Source organism: Ictidomys tridecemlineatus, chromosome 10 (genome assembly GCF_052094955.1).
Source record: "Ictidomys tridecemlineatus isolate mIctTri1 chromosome 10, mIctTri1.hap1, whole genome shotgun sequence".
In the NCBI taxonomy this organism is placed as follows: domain Eukaryota; kingdom Metazoa; phylum Chordata; class Mammalia; order Rodentia; family Sciuridae; genus Ictidomys; species Ictidomys tridecemlineatus.
The window spans coordinates 137,809,739-137,830,257 of NC_135486.1; the positions used below are offsets into that span (position 1 = coordinate 137,809,739).

The 20,519-nt window shown below is 50.3% G+C and overlaps 2 protein-coding genes and 1 long non-coding RNA gene across 3 annotated transcripts; 1 reads left to right on the plus strand and 2 right to left on the minus strand.

Annotated features, from left to right (window-relative positions):
• Positions 1 to 3,040: 3,040 nt before the first annotated feature.
• Positions 3,041 to 5,075, minus strand: Zg16b (zymogen granule protein 16B). The gene is made up of 4 exons (XM_078024495.1): positions 4,916 to 5,075; positions 4,745 to 4,832; positions 4,440 to 4,545; positions 3,041 to 3,455 (listed from the first exon to the last, which is right to left on the minus strand). Exons 2-4 carry the CDS (start codon positions 4,806 to 4,808, stop codon positions 3,077 to 3,079), a joined length of 549 nt encoding a protein of 182 aa, XP_077880621.1. The 5' UTR covers positions 4,809 to 4,832; positions 4,916 to 5,075; the 3' UTR covers positions 3,041 to 3,076.
• On the plus strand, positions 4,785 to 10,029 carry LOC144367565 (uncharacterized). The gene is made up of 2 exons (XR_013427081.1): positions 4,785 to 4,922; positions 9,330 to 10,029. It is a non-coding gene; the product is annotated as an uncharacterized LOC144367565 (long non-coding RNA).
• Positions 9,809 to 19,707, minus strand: LOC101960517 (serine protease 41). Its single transcript, XM_040277534.2, is given in 3 exon segments — positions 9,809 to 11,046; positions 11,529 to 11,686; positions 18,467 to 19,707. Coding segments are annotated over 3 exon segments (609 nt in total). The 5' UTR covers positions 18,840 to 19,707; the 3' UTR covers positions 9,809 to 10,968.
• Between the last annotated feature and the right edge of the window lie 812 nt (positions 19,708 to 20,519).

Consider the following 20,519-nt stretch of genomic DNA (forward strand, 5'->3'; position numbering starts at 1 on the left):
GCGCGCTCGCCTGGCATGCGTGCGTCCTGGGTTCTATCCCCAGCATCACATACAAACAAAGATGTTGTGTCCGCCAATAACTAAAAAATAAATATCAAAAAAAAAAAAAAAGAAAGAAAGAAAGAAAAAAGAAAGTCCTCGAAAGGATTGCTCGTGCCAGCTTGCGCTCTGCAACCGCTCCTTGAGAGGGCGCCATCGCTTTCCTTGCTGTCACCCTCCTTGAGCTCCCGGCCACCTCGACCTCTCCACCTCTTCATCTTCCCTCACAAGGCCGAGCTGTCACTCATCGGCCCCATTCCTGACCCTCCTTGTTGCCATACCAGGAAGCATTGGAAAACAGGGGCTCCCCTCCCCCGCTGCTGTCTCCCCAAGAAAGGACGAGAGTCTGGTTAGTGCTGAAAACCAATTCCCCTTTTAGAAGCCGGTTGCAGGAAATAAATTAAGTGACAGAACTGGCTGACCAGGATGGTGGAACTACAGGGAAGGTGAGGTGGGAGGTCCCCAGCCGACCCCAGTAGCTTTCCCCACGTAGGAGAAAAAAAAAGACACGGATCTCCCTTGCAAAGCAACTGCATCTGCACTTGCCAGAATATTGTCTTAAATGTGTTTCATAAATACCTGCGCTCAGTGGCAAGCCTGGTGACAACCATAATTTCCAAACACTGATGGCTGTGAATTTTGAGGTGCCTGTGATAACTGTAACTGGTGTGGCAAATTCACCGGTGTCATTGTGATGCTTGTCACATCAAGTTTATACAGAGGGGAACACAAACTATCCAATGGAGAGCAACACAAATAAAGACATCCCCACTCCACCCCATTCCTGGGTTCCCTGAGGTTCCCGGGCTCTTGACAAGCATTTTCAATTAAATAAAAATGAAAGTAGAGAACAGTATCAGAGTGGATCTTATACAGAACACTTAGGATTTTGTGAAATCCCAGGGTTCAGGGTCCAGACTCTGCAACTGGGTCCTAACTCTGCCACTCTGTGCCATGTGAGCCAGGTCAAGTTACTCTGTGCCCCATGCCTCAGTTTCCCCATTTTGCACCCAGAGAGATGGACCTCTTGTCCGTGGGTTGCTTTGAGCAGGGCATGCAGCAGAGCCCTATCCTCAGCTTTCTCTGGCTCTTCTTGCCTTTAGCTGAGTTTATTTCTGAGCCTGGGGTGCCCTCCTCCCTTTGTCCACTGGTCGATTCTCCCTCATCCTTTAAGATTTCCTAGATTCTGCCTCCTCCAGGAAGAGGTCCTTGAAGCAATGCCACCACCTCACTGCCCAGGTCCTGCCCTAGCGGGGTCCAGGGAGTCCTGAAGGATGAGTGGCGTCGGCGAAAAGATGAGACAGGAGTCGTTCCGTTGGAGCAATCTCCAGAGAGAGAGCTCTCGTGCAGCTTTCTCTGGGTCATCTTTTATTGCAATTTTTCTCATCATTATAGATTCAGAATACGCCACTGATTATACAATTTAAAACTTTTGCCAAGACATGACGTTTCCTTAACCATGATTAGGGGTACAAAAAAATGTAACATTAATTTAAATTTTTCCAGGATATGACCTTTAGTTATTTAATTATTAAAAGTACAGAATCATTAGTAAAATGCATCACTAATTTACATTTTTCAGATTTTCCCAAGATTTACTATTTTCCCCAAGATAGGCTATTTTCTTATTAACTAATGCCAAACTACGTAACCAGACTCTAAGTCTCCTAACCAATCATTAACCTTTAAGTTTAAAGTACACCTTTTTATTTCTAATCTAAAATTCCCATCTAAAAAAGTCCCCTTAAGTCTTAAACTTAAAATATCCTAAAGTTTATAAATCATTCTTAAAACATATCAGAAACCCATACAACTAAAAACTTAAGAATTTCTAAATCCAAAAATCTAAATAGGATAATATTTCTAACATTATTCTAAAAATATATCTTATAAACTACTTTAATTAATTCCTAAATTTATTCTCATAAAACTGGTTGAGCTGCTTTCTCAAAGAGTTTCTTTGTTTCTCAGTCAAGGTGCACTAGTTCTCATATCTTTATAATCTTTCTCAATAGAAAGTAAGTTCTAAACATCAGTCCATTTTCCACCAATATTAACTATGCTCATCATAAATTCCTATGTAAAGTAAAAAAGGGTTTATAAAAAGAGAAGAATATATCTTTATTTGTTTTAACTTTCCTAAGTGTATAATATAACTTTCCTCAATCAAGAATGCGGCTACATATGGTGGGCTTTGTAAAATAAGCATAATAATTAGGTTTTCTAAGAGGCTGGAAATATGAGCTTGGGTTCTAGTTGATATAATCAACGTGGTGCCTAAAATTCTCATGACCTTTCAGAAAATGATTGTTGTCCATTATCAGATTTGTCCTCAATGTGCTGAGATAGAGGAACAGCCTTCTACTTTGTCCTTGATATACTGACGGGTAGTAGAACAGCCTCCAAGGCATGAACTACCTGTTCTGTTCTAGCCATCTGAAATTTAATTTGTTTGGCATTTAACATACTCATGCCTCCTGTCAGAAACATAAGCATGAAAATGAAAAGTCCCAATTATATAAAAAAGGGACTCATGGTTTTGGTTTCCCACCAACCAGCGAGACTTTGCCAGCATTCATCGTCACTGTGACCCTGTCAGGACAGTGAGTGGGGGGTCGCCTTCACCACCTCACCTCTGGGCAGTTGCCTACGCCTAACCACCTGCCAGCGTCCCCATCAATGCGATGCCCCAACACACTGCCACCATCTGCCTATGCATCTGTCCCATTGGGGCAGCCAGTTCCTCAGCTGGATGTTACTAGTCCTTTCTCAGTTCCTTTCTGCTCTCCCAGGGGGAGCTGGTGTGGACCAGAGCTGGCAAAAGCTTGCTTTACGAACACATGAATGAACAAATGGCATCCCTGCCCCTGCTCACTCAGAGAAGCCTGCCACTGGCCCTGGTCAGTGGAGGTAAGCTGGATGGGCTCACCCCTCATCTCCACTCACTGGGCTCCAGCCCTGGGGACTTTGGTTCCTCAAACCCAAAGACCAAGCCTGGATGTATTCTGTTATTGCAGAAGTTTATTGATTGGTAAATTTACTTTTTAGATTCAGACTGACTCTGTACATCCGCAGGGGTATAATTAGTGTAGCCGGATTCTGGTGTATCTGACGTCATTGGTGCCTGACCCCACAAAAGGGAAATGCCCCTGATGCCTAAGGCACCACGTACGCCACAGATGCCCTTGAGCACCTCGCCTTCTTCTTTGGGGAAGGCCGAGAACCCCCGGCCAACTGCCTTCCCAAACAAGGCACAACGCGGCCGGCTGGTGCACACAATCAGGTGCTTGAGGTTGACCAAGAATGTGCCGTGGATCTCTGTGATGTATTCGTCCGGGCCCAGAATCAGTTCCTGAGACGTCCCACCTGGAATGCCTTGGACCGAATCCCAGAAGTCTCCAAGCTGCAACTGGATGCTGGGAGACAGACCAAGCCCTAAGCACCCAGTACTGCCTGGTCCTCTGGGCCCTGCCCCCTCCTGCACTCTGCTTCCTGAGACCCTGGGCCCCAGCGGTTGCGGGGCTTGTGATCTTGAATCCATTACCCAGCCTCCCCAGGGCTCCGTTTCCTCCTGTATAAGGTGGGAATGACTGCTGGGCAGGGTCCCTGAGGTCCTCCTGAGGAGAATTCAGGCAGGGTCCAGTCATGATGACCCATGACCCTCAGGAGGAGCTGGCTGCTGTCATGTGCCAAGACTGACCTTCCTGAGTCACTTAGGAGTCTGAGTCACAGGCCTGAGGAGCTGCCCCCTCCAGGTGCACCAGTCCACCTACCCTGCCTGGCTGGGCTTATCTGAGTCCTTTTGCTCAATTGGTATTGTCTTAGGGCTTCCCTATCATGCCCTACCCACACTCTGTCTGCTTTGCTTTTGGTGACTGTGCCCTATTCTCTCTCCCACATCCCCAGTAACCTCTAAGTGCAGAGCAAAGATCCACCCCAGACCTCAAGCAGGGGCATCCAGTATTAGGGTTTTCTGCCTTTAATACTTCTGGCCACTCATGTTCGTTCAGTGGTCCACTCTGACCCCCACCTCCTTTTCTCTAGCATGATACACCTCCCCTTGGTTGTCTCAAGGGAACTGAGGTGCCATCTTTGGTTGAGTTGTTTGGGTTGAAAGGAGAAAGTAAGGAGAAGCATGGCCAACCCTCTCTGAGCAACTCAGAAGGTGACAGTGGAACTTACAAGTGGAGTCAAGAAGTGAGGCAATGAGCAGGAGAGGAGGTGGCAGGGGGAAGGGGACAGGTGGCTCTGTGACTCCAGGAATCATCTGGCTTAAAGAGCTGTTGGGAGCCAGTTGAGGATTGGGGGAAAGAGGCTGTAAGGGGTCCTTCTACCATGTTTCTGAGTCTGGGGAGGGTTAGGTCACCGAGGCAAGGCCCCACCACCCAGGCCCCACTCACTTTAAAATGATGCCAAGGCCATTGGTAGACACCCGAATTCCCTTGACGGCTTCTCCATTGTGCTCAGAGGAACAGAAAAACGTGCCCTTCCTGGACCCGTACATCTCTGTGTGGATAAGGACCATGGTGGGAGAAACACCAAGTCAGGGGGAAGCCTCCTCCACCCCAAGAAGCAGACCCCACCCCGCGACAGAGAGCGTGGCCTGGGGAGCGGACCAGGACAGAACTGGGAGAGTCCCTGGGTCTGCTGGGTAGAGGGAGGTGAGATGGCCACCGGGGACATGGGCTGGAGGGGGCAGACCCACCAGATAAATAGTCAGCCCAGCAGGCCGGGCTCCCTAGGAGGGCGAGGGTCAGCAACAGCAGCATGGCTTCTAGTTGGTGCTCAGGGCTCTGGGGAGGAAAGCAGAGTCACCTGATTCCTAGTGCAGGGCCGGCCCAACCTCCCGGCCCATTCAGGGAGCAGAGCACCTTACCTGGCTGGTAAGTCTCCTGGAGCCTGGGTGTCCTTCCTCTGCCCCTTATATGCTCCTAGTTCCTGTGGGCCCCTGTCCAGAAGGAAGGAGCCAGGGGCCACCAGGGGGTTGGGAAGGAAGGAGCTGGGCAGTGGGGGCTCTTCCTAGGTGAATCCCCAGAGGCTTGTGGGGGAGGCTCCCGGATGTGCTGTGTTTGCTGCTTTGGCCCAGCAGCCTACATAAACAGGCCGGGACAGTGAATGGCACTTTACTGTTACTTCTGTGTCCTCTCCCATCAGCACTTGGATTGACCTGGATTTCAAGGTTGGGAGAGGCTTCTTGGAGCCCTTCCCTGGGCTGGACAGGCAGGTTTAGACCCTAGGGGGCTGGGGGCTTGGGGGTAGCAGGGTGGGTGTCCTCAGAAGCTCTCTGGGGTGCAGACCCCCGCCAGTGTAGAGCAGGTCCAGGGCCTCTTTCAGCCTGGGCAGCACCCCGGCTCTGGCGGGCTTTCCAGAGTCCAAGCCAAGCTTCTCCTGGCCAGAGAGCCAGAGTGGACAATCTAGCTCAACACTTGACCCTGTCTTGTCCCTCGGAAGGAAACCGTGGCTTCTCCGCTGTCGTAGGTTTAGGTGTAGTTGGGGGGTGGACTGGCGTTGAGGGAGAGAAGGACACCAAAATTGGGGCTGGTGCCCCACGGGAGGCCGGGGATCGGGAGAGGGTGGTTCTCCTGGCCAGTCCTTCTGTGAGCGCCTGGGGGTCTGCCCTTATTTGGGTGGTGCTGGTGTTTCTCCCGGGCTGGGCTCTGGGCAGCTTCTAGGTGCAGCAGGCCACACCCCTTTGCCAACTTTCCCCATTTAGTGCCCTCAGCGCCCTCCAGGAGGGAGACTGGTACCTGGCGCACACAGGTCCCTGTTTGAGTTACACTGTTCTGAGTCTAGCCTCCATGAAGCAGGAGACTTTCTGCCTCCAAGATCTTGAAGGCCTAGCGCCTCCCCGCTGGAGAGGAACCGGGGTCTGGGAAGAGGTGAAGACAAGGGTGGCGGTGTGACTGGCTGAAGGCAAGGCTGTCCCCAGGGTTCCCACCTTTGGGACAGACACCAGGTGGTGATGGTCAACACAGGGCACTGGAGCTGGCTTAGGTGTGAATCCCAACTCCCTGCTCACCAGGGATGCGATCATGTCATCTGTTACATGTGGATTGTTATCTACCTAGAATCTACTCTTGGGGTTGCTGTGAGGATCCAGGTTCTCCACATAAGGGCCGGAACGCCAAGCCTACACTGTGTAGGCAGGCGACAGCCTGATTCCCTGGAAGGTACAACAGGTTACAAACAGACCCCAGTGGCCAGCAATGACAGAGTACAGGCAGCGGTATCCACCACAGCGAACCCTGCAAAGGTGTGGGAGGAGGGCCATGTCCCCACCACCGAGTCTTTCACCCAAGACAACCCTGCTCGTGTGGGGAGGTGTCTAGATACCTCTGTGTGCTTATAAAAGAAAGGGTGGGGAGGGATGTGCACAAACTCCTGAGAATGGGGACCCTGGTCTCATGAAATAGCAGCAGGGGAGGGGCTGCAGGACAGGGGAGGGGTTCCCCAGGACTTCCAGGACTCACCTGGGCCACGTACTACCTATGCCAGGGGTGAGCAAACCATGGCCCACCATCTGTTTTTGAGCTAAGAATGCTTTTCACATGTTAAAACCATCAGAAAAATTCAAAAGAGAGGGCTGGGGCTGTGGCTCAGTGGTAGAGCGCTTGCCTAGCATGTGTGGGGCACTGGGTTGGATTCTCAGCTCCACATATAAATAAGTGAATAAAATAAAGGTTCAGTAACATCTAAAAGTTAAAAAAAAAATTCAAAACAGCAGTATTTTGTGGCACATGAACATGTTGTGCAAGCCCACGCCACTGTCCACAGAGGAAGCATCAGGGCAGGAAGCTGGGCCCTGTCCCTCACCGGCCGCCCAGGTAGCTCAGAGGGCTTACGGCAGGGACCCTCAGCCCACAAAGCCCAGGACTGCACTATCTGGCCCTTCACACACTGTCTGCCCACCCCTAGTGGACACCCATGCCGCACCCTGGAACAAACACAGCCGTCACAGTTGGGACTAAATAGGTGGAATAAAGGTGACTGTGCCAACCAGCCTTTGGAGCCCTTGATTCAGGTCCCCTCTGATCCTAATCCTCCTACCTGTCCTCCCGGTGACCCTCTGGCATGCAGATGCAGGATAGGCTGGGTCGGGGAGGGTAGTGGCCCCTGCCAAGGCCGGGGGGTGGGGGTGGGGGGGGCCTTCAGGAGGTGGAGGAGCCAGAGCCCTTGGCGGCGGCAGAGCTCTTGGAGATAGGGGCCGAGAAACCACACAAAGGCGGCTTGTGTTCTGTCCCAGCCCAGCCTGAAGGCACTTTTGCAGGTTTGCTGCCTCTTCCAATGCCTTCTAGAAGGGTTTGGCACCAGGAGAAGGTCTGTCTGGGCCAGGACTCTAGGAAGCACCACCCAGGGAAGTGGGAATTGGAAGAGGCAGTTGGCATCCTGGCCGGAGGGAGGACATGCCCAACGGCACCCACAAGCCACATGTACACAGAGTAGGCACGTGCACACCCACGCTGGGCAGTACAGGAACACACGCGTACGCACTTGCTGTTATACACAGGAGGAGGCACATGTGTCAGCTCTTTGCGTGCACAGGTGGGAGGTCACCATTCTGAATCAACCCCCCCCTGAACCCTCCAGCCACCTAGGCCCGAGTGCTGGCCCTGAGTCTATTCTCACAGATGCTCAACACAGCCCTTTGTCCCTTGGGATCAGGGCTCCCCAAGAGGGGGATTTACTGAGCATTTATTCCCAGTTTGCACTCTGCCAGGAAAGGGAACAATGAAGCCTTCTCCTTCCAGGGAGGTGGACCCTGGGCTGGGTGGCCTTGTATGTCAGCAGTTGGATTAGATCACACAGGCCTGGCCTCCCTACCCTCCTGGTGTGGGGCTTGGGGGGACACCTCCGAGCACAGCAGGTCAGAACTTCAGTCCAAGGGTCAGGCTCGTCCTCTACAGAAAGTCCCAGCCTCACCTGAAGGCGGGAGCCTGGGTCCCTAGCTCTGGTCCTGGGACAGACTGAACTTTCTGGGGTCAAGCCGGGAACTGGCTTCGCCATTCACCCTCAGCCCATCGCTTCTCAGCCTCTTCCCAGAAGAGGCTGCTGGGAAGGGGATGGGAACTCGTGGGCGAGGGCAGAGGCTGGCCTTCGTGTGTGGACTTCCCTTGAGTGGCTGCTGCTGGGGAAGGAGGCCCCTACCCAGGAAGGCTTCGAGGAGTCGGGGAGCGGGGGGCGATTCCACGATGCGGCCCTGGGACCCTGCGACGGCACCAGTCAGGTTCACGAGGGCACCCCGCTACCTGCTGGGCATTTTGCTCCCCAGCAAAACTCAACACTAACTGGACCTCCAGACACACATTTTGCCTAATCTTTGATGTAACTAAAATCCCATTAGTACAGGTATTAATTTTTAAAAAAAAAAATTAAAATATATTCAAATTTCAAATGGGGATGCGGGGCTGCTGGCGCCTACGTGGAGTCTTAATGAGCTCAGGCAGCCTTACAAGAACACCTTAGACGGCCAGGCTCCAGCCAGTTGTTTTTGGAGGCTGGATGTCTAAGGTGAAGGTTCCTGGGGTTGGGTTCTTGGTGATGGCCGCTTCCTGGCTGGTTGACAGCTGCCGTCTCCCTGTGTTCTCATCTGGCCAAGAGGAGGGTGGTGGAGGAGTGTTCTGAGGCCAGGACCTCTTCTTATAAGAGTCCTAGCCTCATCCTGGGGCCTCTCCCTCATGACCTCACCAGCACCCGATCACCTCCAAAGGGCACCCCCTTATGTCACATCAGAAGTCACAAATTGAGGAGACACTAACATTCAACTCAGAGCTGGCCTCTGTACTTGGAGTTGAGGTGCCCTAGCCAAGCTGCGGGGGGCAGGGGGGGCTGAAAAGAGGCAACCCCTTCCGCTGGGGGTGGGGTGCCAGGCTGTGGAGCTGCCTTTCCTCTCTGACGGGCTCCCTTGGGCCACTGTTCACCTGTGCCCTGCTGGACAGTCCATTGAGCTGTGGCCAGGCTCAGGCTCAGGCTCAGGAAAGGCCCCTGGATTCTCCTTCTCCAGGCCCCACCCTTCCAGACGTCTCAGCAGCATGTGGTGTCAGGCTCCTCCCAATACCGCAGGGTCAGTTGGGTCTGTGATCCGCCTTTTACTTCTGACTGGTTCCCTCTGTGGCCAGTTTTCTCTCTAGTCCACTTCCCGATGCCACCCAGAAGTCCCCAGACCTGACAGGGCCGCTGGCTTACCTCCTCTCTCTGGAATCAGCCACGTGATTCCAATCACACCTCAGGAGCTGCCTTCCCATCTGCACCCAGCACTTCCTACCTGCTGCATCTTCCTCCTCTCCAAACAGGGACTCCCCTGCCTGCCCCATGCATAACACTCCAGGACTCAGAGGGATGAAGCACCTTCCCTGCTGCAATTGAGGGGGACTGGCCAACCCACCCACCTCAGCTCAACTGCCCACTAAGTGATGCAGACCCATAAGGCAGGAAGACAGCAAGGTAGTGGACCCCTGCCCAGAAGCCCTCTCCAACCTTCCTCCTAGGCTCACAGGTGACAGGAACATGTGCGTCAGAGGTACATTTTCCAGGAAGTGGGGCTGGGGGTGGCACCAGGAGGGAGGAAGCTGGCCAGAGTATATCCATCTTCTGTGCTCACAGCATTTGTGGATCTTGCAAGACTCACTGTGGGGTGCCATTCTTGCACGTGATTGGGCACCTCCCACATTGGGTGTGAGGCGCTCTGGCTAAACTGTGTGGGAGCTTTCCCCACCCTCTCCTGGTGCCAGAGCCTGTCCGTGTGGGGGTGTGACTGACCACTGACCCTGAGGCCAATCACTGACCCTGACCTTGGAATGCTGTACCCCTCGACCTTCATTGGATGGAATTTTCCCCTGAATTTCTTGTTCCCCAATAAAAAGCCACTCCCTGGCGTGCTCTGCCTCTCTCTCTCCTGCTAGCCCTGAGAAAGCCTTGCTGCCCTACCGGGTGGTTTGGGGTGTGAGCTAGAGAGGCGAGAGCCGTCTTGGACCTGGTCATAGTAAAAGGTAATTGAGTCTGTGTGTTTATTTTGATCTCACTAGCTAACTTTTATGCCACGAACCTCTTTGATGAAACCAGTGCGCTGGTCGCATGGTAGAAACCCACTCTGCTTGAATAAGCTAGAGACCCCTCACCAAGGCTGCCCTGGTGGACTGGTCCCTTGGCCATGCGAGGAGGGCCTGTGGGGTGCAGACGGGGGGGTGCCTTCCCACTTTCCCACCCCCACCACTTTCCGCCACAGAAGGTGAAGCTCTGACTGACAGCCTCAGCTGGAGTCAGCTCCTGTGCTGGAGAACCTCATGCCCTCGGGACCACGCTGTGCCTTGGGGGTCAGGAGGAATGCCAGCCCTGCTGTCCTTGTCCTCCGTGGGCCAGTGCTGAGCTTACCCACAAAGGGAACTGCCGTTTTGTACAAGCTCTATGCTTCCCTGCCTCAGTTTCCCCACTTCCTCACCTGTGCTTCCTGAGGTCACATCCCAAATAAACTATCTGCACCAAGTCCTGGTCTTAGGTTGGCCATTGGGGGATCATGGGCGAGAGCATCTGACACTTGGGTAATGGGGCACTCTGAGATAGGGGTCCTCGGTCGGGAATGTTTGCTCCCTGCGCCTACTGCAGTCGCCCTGCCCCAGACACCTTGGGCCTTTCCACAAGTCGTCTTTCTGATTGAACTAGCTGGTGAGGGTTCAGCTCTCTCCAAATCCTGGATAAGGGTTAGGAGTTAGAGACAGGTCTTGGGCTGGACTGGTCATGGGGGAACCCAGACAGTTGATCAGGAAGCCTCTGGGTCCAAAGAAAGTTCTGCAGAGCACGAATTCAGGCATGCACTTGTGTTTATTAGCAAATGGGTCTGAAGCCTGGTCCAGCAGGCTGTCCCCACCTTACCCTGAGAGTCCACAGCCCAAGTGACTGTATAAGCACTGTGGTGCTCACACAGGTCAAGTGGACTCAGCCAACTCCAGGAGTTGCAGAGACCTGAGTGTAGAGAGGAACAGTGGCAGCAGAGAGGCATCTGGCCTGGATGCACTGTGGGACATAAGTGACAGACACACCTGAAGCACCAACTGACACTGGTGTAGACTCCAGGACGGTTGGGTCGACCACAGCCCACTCCCCAGCTCACAGCCCTTCCAGGTCGCAGACTAAGGGTCCTCCTGAGTCACCCTGGGGAGAAGCCTGGGTGAGCCAGCCAGGGCAGGTGAGTGGAGCCTGTAGAGAGGCTGGGGGAGCAGGGTGGCTGTGCAGCTGGCAAGAGAGGTGTGAATCCTATTCCCTGCTCCCCAGCAGAGACAGAGCCTCAGTGTCTGCATCTATGAAGTGAAGCCCCCACCAGGGGCTGACTGGGTGTGGGAGGAGGCACCACCAGTGGAGAATGAGCAGTATGTTTTGTAGGCTGGTGAATAAGGACTGCCGTTGCTTTACTCCAGGTGTGGGCTGGTGGGGGCTCGGAGCCTGCTCTCAGGCCTGGGGCAGGGTGGGTATGATTTCCTCATGGGGTGGGCACTCACGTGGCAGGTATCCCTGCTGCCATTCTCAGCACCAGCACAAAGCATGTCGAAACTGATGGAGCTGCGCTGAAAGGGCAACGCGAACAGCTCCATGCACCTGCTGTTGTTGAGGATGGTGACCTGCACTTCCCGGAGGCGGTAGGGGGGTGGCAGAGGTACTGGGGTAGGACAGAGACAGAAAGCAAACTCAGCCTCTCCTCTGCCATCTGGAGCAGAGCAGGATGCAGGACACATCTTGTAGCAGTGGGGAGGTCCCTGATGATCACCTCACATCATAGACTATCAGCACTATCACAGAGGGACCCAATGGATGGGCTTGTTTTGCAGCTCCACCAAAACTTGGTTTCCTAATTTTTAAAATGCAGAAGAAAGTCCCAAGTGCACCAGTGGAGAGATTCCCCACAAAAACACAGAGAGAGTGGAACTTAAGGAGGCTGAGATAATTTGGGGCTGCAGGATCCAGAAGGAAAAAATCCAAAACTTGATGAAAGACGTGAAACTACAAATACAAGAGGCTACCCAAAACTCCAATTTGGGTAAACACAAAGATCCACACTGAGACACGTTGTGATGAGATTGTCAAGACAAAGACAAACGTGTAGACCGCCAGAGAGAAGCAAGGCATCTCTTTAAGGGACCGTCAATAAAATCAACAGAAACCATGGAGGGCAGAAAGCAGTGGAAAGACACATTTTAAAGTCAAAGAGGGTGGGGAAATGGTCATACAAGAATTATCTATCATATAAAGCTCTCCTTCACGAAACAAAGGAGAAGTGAAGACATTCTCAGATAAACTATAACTGAGAGGGTTCATCACGAGTAGACCAATTCCCATAGGAAATGGAAAAGGGTTGTTCGAGGCTGAAATGGAGGGAGGACACCAGACAGTAGCCCAAAGTCATCCAAGGAAAGAAAGAACAGCTTTGAAGGCAAATGCGCTGGAAAATAGAAAATCCAGTCTCATTGTATTTTTGGTTAATGACTCTTCTTTGTTTCTTATCCAATGTAAAATACAAACATGTGGGGCTGGCATGTAGCACTTGCCTAGCATGCTCTGCGCTCAATCCCCAGCCCTGAAGAAAAAAAAAAGGCAAGTGCATAAGGCAATAATTGTAAATTCATGTTAATGTTCTGCATAAAGACATAAATTATGATAAGAAGAACATAAAGTGAAGGAATAAATCTATCCAAGAACCGAGATTTATTTGTACTATTGAGGCTAAATTGGTATTAATTCAATAGATATTGTTACAAGTTTGAGATACAAATTGTAATGCCCAGGGCAACCACTAATAAAATAATTGAAAAATATAAGAAAACAAGAAGAGGGCTGGGGTTGTGGCTCAATGGTAGAGCACTTGCCTAGCACATGTGAGGCACTGGGTTCAATTCTCAGCATTGCATAAAAATAAATAAATAAAATAAAGGTAATGTGTCCATCTACAATTAAAAAAAGATATTTAAAAAGAGAAGAAAACCAATATGATATCCTAGTAAATCATTTAAATAAATGAAAGCAAAAGAAATAAAAAAACAATTTGGTGGTGCATGCCTGTAATTCCAGCTACTTAGGAGGCTAAGGCAGGAAAATCATAAGTTTGAGGCCAGTTTTAAGCAACTTGGTGAGGCCCTGTCTCAAAATAAAAAATCAGAGGGCTTGGAATGTAACTCAGTGGTAGAGCACCACCAAGTTCCATGTCCAGTACTGAGACAGAGAGAGAGAGAGAGAGAGAGAGAGAGGAGAGAGAGAAGATATAAGAGATAGCTATAGACATAAAAAAATATATAAGATATACAAAACAAACAAACAAAAAATAGAACCAAGTCTTTCCTGGTCAGTAATTACTCCTTATGTGCAGGGATTAGATGCTCCATGTAGAAGGCAGATAGGCAGAATGATTTAGAATCACAGTACAATTGTACACCGTCTACACAGGTTCACTTTAGATCCAAGGACATATAAAGGCTAAAAGTTAGCAACAGAGATTTCATGCAAATAATAACCAAGAGAGCTAAGGGTGCTAAACTAGATCAGCCAAGTGAACTTTAAATCAACACTTGTTACAAAGTCAAAGAAGGAAATTACATATTGATAAAAGACACCAATCCTTAAAAAAATGGCAATTATTAACATCTATATACCTAATAATAGAACCCAAAAATATATAAAGCAAAATTGACAGAATTGGTAGGAATAACAGAAAGTTGCATATTAATAGCTGGGTGCTCTAATTTTCTGCCTTTAATAATGGATGGGAAAGGCAGAGAGATCAATAAAAATAGAAAATGTGAACAACACCATAAACCAAGTATATCACAGAAATATACAGTACAGATCATCCAAAAAACCAACAGAATATACATTTTCCTGAGGTGTGTGTGCAACTGTCTCCATGACATGCAGTAGGTCGGTGAGTTGGAAAACACTGATACCAAGCAACACATCTTCCCTGGGAATTCCCAGGAGGGAATGCAGCCAGAAATCAGCAACAACAAGACCAAATAATTCCCATACCTGTGGGTGTTAAACAACAGTCTCTTAAATGACCCATGGGTAAAGAGGAAACCACAGGTAACACTAGGATAGACCCTGAGCTGCAGGAAGACGAACACAAACCCACAGACATAGCAAAAGTGCTTGGAGAGGGCAACAAGAGCTGTCCATGCCTACCTAATAAAAGAGGGAAATCTTGGATCAGCGGCCCAAGGTTACATGGTAAGGAGCTGGATAAAGAAGCACAAACTAAAGCCACCGGGAAGAAGGAAATGAGAAGAAGTTGGATATGTAGAAAAGACCAATGAAACCAAAAAGAGGAGCAAGCGCGAAGTACCATGAAAGTGGGGCCAGTAGTACTGACCCTACAGAAACAGAAAGGATAACAAGAGAACAGAGATGATCTGGAGGCAGCAGAATGATCCCCAGGAAGTCACAGAACACCAGAAAACGCTCAAGAAGAAATCGAACATCTGAACATGTGTTATTTATATAATGAATAGGGATCGGATCAGTAATCAAAGATCTCCCAATGAAAAAAAGCTCAGGGTTTGGGCAGCTTCACTGGTGAATTCTATCAACATCTAAGAAGAACGGACACCAAGCCTTCCTGAGCTCTCCCCATGACAGAACCGAGGGAAACACTGCCCTGCTCCTCCCCCGAGGCCAGCGCGAGCCTTACACCAGCCACAAAGACAACGCCACAGCAACAAAAGAGAAAACTGGAAAGCCATCTCCCCCTTCTGAAAGCACTAGTGGAAATCTTCACCAGAACACGAGCAAAGCCTGCTCTATAGGACTCCTTCCAGAGGATGGCTGGGCCTACATTTGGAACTCAGGATGGCATCTACATAATAGAACAAGGAAGAAAACACAGGATTGCCTTAATAGGCACAGAAAAGGCATTGATAAAACTTAGTGCCCTTTCATGGTGAAAACACTCCACAAACAAGGAACGGAAGGGACCTGCCAACACAACTGAAGCCCTGTAATGAAAAGCCCACAGTGAAAGTCTTGCTCAAGAGTGAAAAACTAGACGGTTTTTCCTCTAAAACCAAGAACAAAGCAAGGATGCCTGATTCTACCCTTCTATTCACACAGTACTGGGATTTCTCACAAGGACAATTAAGCAAGCAAGAAAGAAAAGGTAACCCAATCAGGAAAAAAAAAAAAAAAAGAAAAAAATGATCTCCATTCCCAGATGACATGACCTTATATGTAGAAATAGTAAGTCCACGAGAAATGTGTAAATAAACACCTTCTAGAGCTAATGAACAAATACACAGTGCAGGATACAGACTCAACATTCAAAAATCCTTTGTGTGCTGGGCACATGCCTGTAAACCAGCACAACTCAGGAGAACAGAGGCAGGAAGATTGCAAGAAAGGCGCCAGCCTCAGCAACTTAGTGAGGCCCTGTCTCAGAATAAAACAAAAACGGGCTGGGATTTAGCTCAGAGTAAGGCCTCCCTGGGTTCAATCCAAACACTGAAAAAGAAGTCATTTATGTTCCTTTATACTAACAATGAACACTCCAAAGAGGAAATTAAGAAAACATTCCATTTACAAGAGTATCAAAAGAAAAAAAAATGAGTAAACTAACTGAGGAGGTCTAAGACTTGTATACAAAAAGCTGCAAATCTTTGCTGAAAGCAATGAAAGAAGGTGCAAATAAATGGATGTTTGTATGTTGATGATTTTAGATGCATTAATATGGCAGTGCACCCTAAAACAACCACAATTTAATGTAATCCTGATCCAAATATCAGTGGCTTTTTTAAAGATATTGACAGCCTGCCTCTAAAATTTACCAGAATATCCAGGAGCCCTAAGTAATTAAAATAATATTGAAAAAAATAGAACAAAGTTGAATGACTCACTTCCTGATTTCAAAACATAACTGTGAAGCTACATGAATTTAATAGCACCGTCCTGTTTGATTGCATAAAGACAGACATATAGACCAGTGTAAAAGAACTGTGAGTCTTGGAGATAAACCAACACATCTAAGGAGGATTGATTTTTCACAAGGTTCAATCAAAGTTTAGTGGTATTTAACAAATGGTGCTTGAACAACTGGCTAACCACAAGGAAGAGTGAAACTGGACCTCTACTTCTTGTCATGTGCAAGCTTCAGCTCAAAACGAATCAAAATCATGAATATAAGAGCTAAAACTGCAAAAGAAAACATAGGGGTCAATATGTAAATGTTCAGGATTCTGGATCTGACAATGTTGTTGCAGATATAACACCAAAACCTGGGTGTGGTAGCACACGCCTATAATCCCTATGACTCCAAAGGCTGAGGCCGGAGGATCACAAGTCCGAGCCTAGCCTTAGCACTTTGGCAAGGCACTGCCACAAAAAAAAAAAAAAAGAGAGAGAGAGAAAAGAAAGTAAAAAAAAAAAAAAAAAAATAGGGCTGGGAGGTAGCATATTGGTAGAATGCCCCCAGTTCAATTCTCAGTACAGGAAAAAAAAAAAAAAAAAAAAAGATAAAATTCCAAAAGTACAAGCAACAAAGGAAGACATATTATATGCATTTGTGAATAAGTCAAAATGAACCCCACTACTTATAACTATAATGTATTAATAAAAACAAAAGAATAAATAAATAATTTGGATTTCATCAATATTAAGATTTTGCTATATTGAAAAACATTACCAAGAAAGTGAAAAAAGGGGCTGGAGTTGTGGCTCAGCGGTAGAGCACTTGCCTAGCACATGCAGGGCCCTGGGTTCGATCCTCAGTACCACACAAAAATAAATGAATGGAATAAAGGTATTGTGTCCAACTAAAAAAATTAATAAAAAAAGTGAAAAGAAAATCCAGATAGTGGGAGAATGTATTTTTCAAACCATATATTCAATAAAGGTCTACCTAGAACAGAACAGCATTATGATTCAACCAAAGACAACCCCATTTATAATGGGCAGAGGATTCATAAAGCTATTTTTCCTAGGGATATAGAACACATCAATGAGCACATGGAAGAAGCTCAATGTCATTTGTCAATAGAGAAACATAAGTGAAAATCATATTGAGGCACCACATCCCACCCACAGGGACAGCCAAATTTAAAGAGTGGAAAATGGGGAGCGGGTGTGCTTGAGCGGTAGAGCACTTGCCTGGCATGCTTGAGGACCTCAGAACCAAAAAGGAAAAGAGAAGAAACCACGACAATAATGCATGTCAGCAAACATATTAACAGGAATGTGAAGGAGTTGCTGCTGGGCACTGCTGGTAGCTCCACAGGTCCAACAGAGAATCACCACGTGGTCCAGCAGCCGCAGCCCAAGGATACCTGGAAAGAGTCATCAAACGAAAGTGTGCATGTGTGCTCACAGCCACTGCAGCCACGTCACTCAGCAGGTCAAAACCCCAAGTGTCCTTCAGCAAATAAAGGGATGAACGAATGTGCCCTAAGTGGAACGTTGCTGGTCCCCGAGAAGCCCTGACGCTCAGACCCCGGCAATTGCGTGGATGACGAAAGAGGCCAGAGCAGGGGACATTTCTCTGGATACCTAGAAGAAGCCAAAGCAGAGGAGAAGTCTGGCTGGTGGCTCTTGGGGCTGCAGGGAGGGCCCTACGTGGAGCCACAGCTTGGTGGCATGGAGTCCTCCCTTATACAGAGTCATGAGTGTGCTGAATACGCCAAGCTGTGCATCTTCACACGTTAAGTGGCTCATTTAAATTTCTGTGAATTATACCTCAAAAAAAAAAAAGAAGGAAAGAAAAGAAAAAGAAAGAATGGAAGGAAGGAAGGAAAGAAAAAAAGAGGGATGCAGGACTGAGGGGCACGCAAACTGGACGACCCTGGGAGACACGACAGCACGTGCAAGAAGCAGATGCAAAAGGCCACACGCTCTGTGGCTGCGTTGGCAAGGAATGTCCAGAGCAGGCACTCCATGCAGGCAGAGGGCAGGCAGTGGTTTGGGCAGGCAGTGGTTGCCAGGGGCAATGAGCCCAGGCCACCAGGCATGGAGAGGAATGACCAAGGAGGGCGGGGACTCCTGGGAGATGGAGCTGTTCTGAGGTAGATGGTGCCAGGATGGCCCCACAGCTTTGGGAACGCCCCACAGATCTCTGAACAGCCTGCTTTGCCACTGCTGGCTATAAGTTTGGGTGTGTGAACTAAATCACAGTGGAAGGAAGTTAACAGCCGAGGCCCTTGGCAGGAGGCTGTCCTGAGCCTGCCACCCCTGCTGGCTAGCAAAGGCACATGCCAAGCGGCGCCCCTTGCAACCCTGCTTTCTGGCCCACACAGTGTCTGCAAGGGAAGAGGACAGAGCCTGTCTTCCTGCCCTTGCAGTGGGAGCAAGAGGAGGGCAGCCCCTGAGGAGAGAATGCTGAGCGGGTGCCAGGTCCAGGAGAGACAACTGGGCCTGGTGACTAAATGGAATGAGGATAGTGCCCAGCCCAGCCCTCTGTCCCCAACCTTACCCATATTCTCATGGATGACTCCCCAACCAGTCACCCAGCAGTCGGACCAGTGCAGGAACATGAAGGTAGAAGACAGGACACAGACGGGCTGGATGTACTTGCTGTAGGTGACCAAGGAGGCCAGCCTCAGCAGGGCGATGTCATGGAACTTTCCTCCATCCTGGGGGTTCACAATGATGTCCTTCACTCTGAACTAAAAAGGAAAAGAAAAGAAACCATGACACTTCACTCTGTACCGGTTTCCGTGAGCCTGCAGGCTCCAGAAAGAAAAGAGAGTCAGCTCACCAAGCTGGACTATCCACCTGGAAGCATGAGAGAACCTGGCAGGGGAGAAGAGAGAACCTCCAGGGCCCAGGGAAGGGAGCCTGGCCATATGAGCACACCTGGGCTGGGGTGATGCTGTGGGGCTGCTACTACTTGCTCATTATGGACACCATTGGTGTCCATGGCAAGTCCTTCTTATGGGCCCAAGGCCCACTATAGAAGCCACAGAGCCTAGACAGGCAGGACCAGAGCACTGTGGGCAGAGAAGCAAGAAAGTGGCTCCACACACTCCCAGGGGGTCTTGTCACTTCCCAGAGCTGTCTTAAGGACAAGGAAATTCATCCCAGTTCTTCTGGGGATGTTGTGCAGTCATAAATGATTAAGCAGATGTGGGGGTCAGTGTTGGGCCTCAGGCAGGATGAAGTCACACATCTGGTCTGGGGAGAGCTCCACAGGGGAGGGTGGTGACCAGCACTGGCCCCACATCAGCCCATGTCTCCTACACTTCTGGTATCTATATTTTGTATTGCTGTTGTTTTGTTTTTGTACCTAGGATTGAACCCAGGGGCACTGAGCCCCATCCCCAGCACTTCATTATAGTTTATTTAGAGACAGGGTCTTGCTAAGTTGCTTAGGGCCTGGTTAAGCTGCAGAGGCTGACTTTGAACTCGCCATCCTCCTGCCTCAACCTCCTCCTCAGCTGTTGGCATTAAATGCCTGCGACAGCCTTGTATACTTTACAAGTGGATATGGACAATAGTACATTTGGGTTGGGGAAAAAAAAAGAAGTGCCATACACCTCGAGGTGCATAGAAGTGTAGAAGAGCACTCTGGGAGAACTGGAAGAGCCTTGGCTCCAGGGGAACCAGCAGAGAAGGCTGTAGTGTGACTGTTCACAGCAGAGCCTGGGGCTCAGAAGAGGCTGCAAGAAGGCAAGGCACACCCCCTGCAGGAAGAGAGGTAGCCATCCCTTGTGGATGCCGGGACTCACCTCCTGAAGCAGTCAGTGCCCTGGGGCAGACACGCGGTGAGCTGGGGGGGGGGCGCTCTGGGGACGCGCCCACCCCCTCCCCAGCAGCAGGGTGTTCATGGGACCTGAGGCTGAGGAGAGGGAGAGATGAGGCGTCCTCGCACCTTCTTCTGCACCCGACGCCGGCGCACCGCGCAGGGGGCTCTTCGGGGGCGCCTTACCTGACTGCGTGTTCTCTTCCTGCGAGTCTGCGTGGAGGCCAGGAGGTGAGCGCCCCTGACCTCCACGACGCCCGCGGCCCCCGTCGCCCCGCCCTGCCAGCAGCGCCCCCGAATTCACCCTGCTTCTCCAGTCCTGGGGGCCACAGCAGCGCCAGCAGCAGCAGCGGCGGCAGAAGTGGGCAGCTCCTCTCGCCCATGGCCTCTTCTGCAACCTGGCGCCCCCTCTGCTCCCTGCAGCTCCGCTCCAGATCCTGCCGGCGCCCCCTGCGGGAGAGGCAGCAGGCTGGAAGCCCCCGTCACCACCTTCACCCAGATGAGCTCCCTGGGACCAAGGGATCCTTGGGGACCACAGTGCCTTCGGCTCCTACAGGAGTTGGTCAGCCCGCACACGTCTTGATGTGGTGCTGCAGCCAGTGAACCCCAACACCCCCTTTCTTTCTGCAGCCCACCAGCGCTGGCTGTCTCCTCTGATGCCCTCTTTCCCCCACCCACAAACTCCCCCAGGAACAAGGACATGGCCCTCAGCCAGGAGCCCCCCAAGAAGCCCACTAGCACCTCCTCCTGGCAGGCTGATCTGGAGACAGCAGTGTGGCGCCTC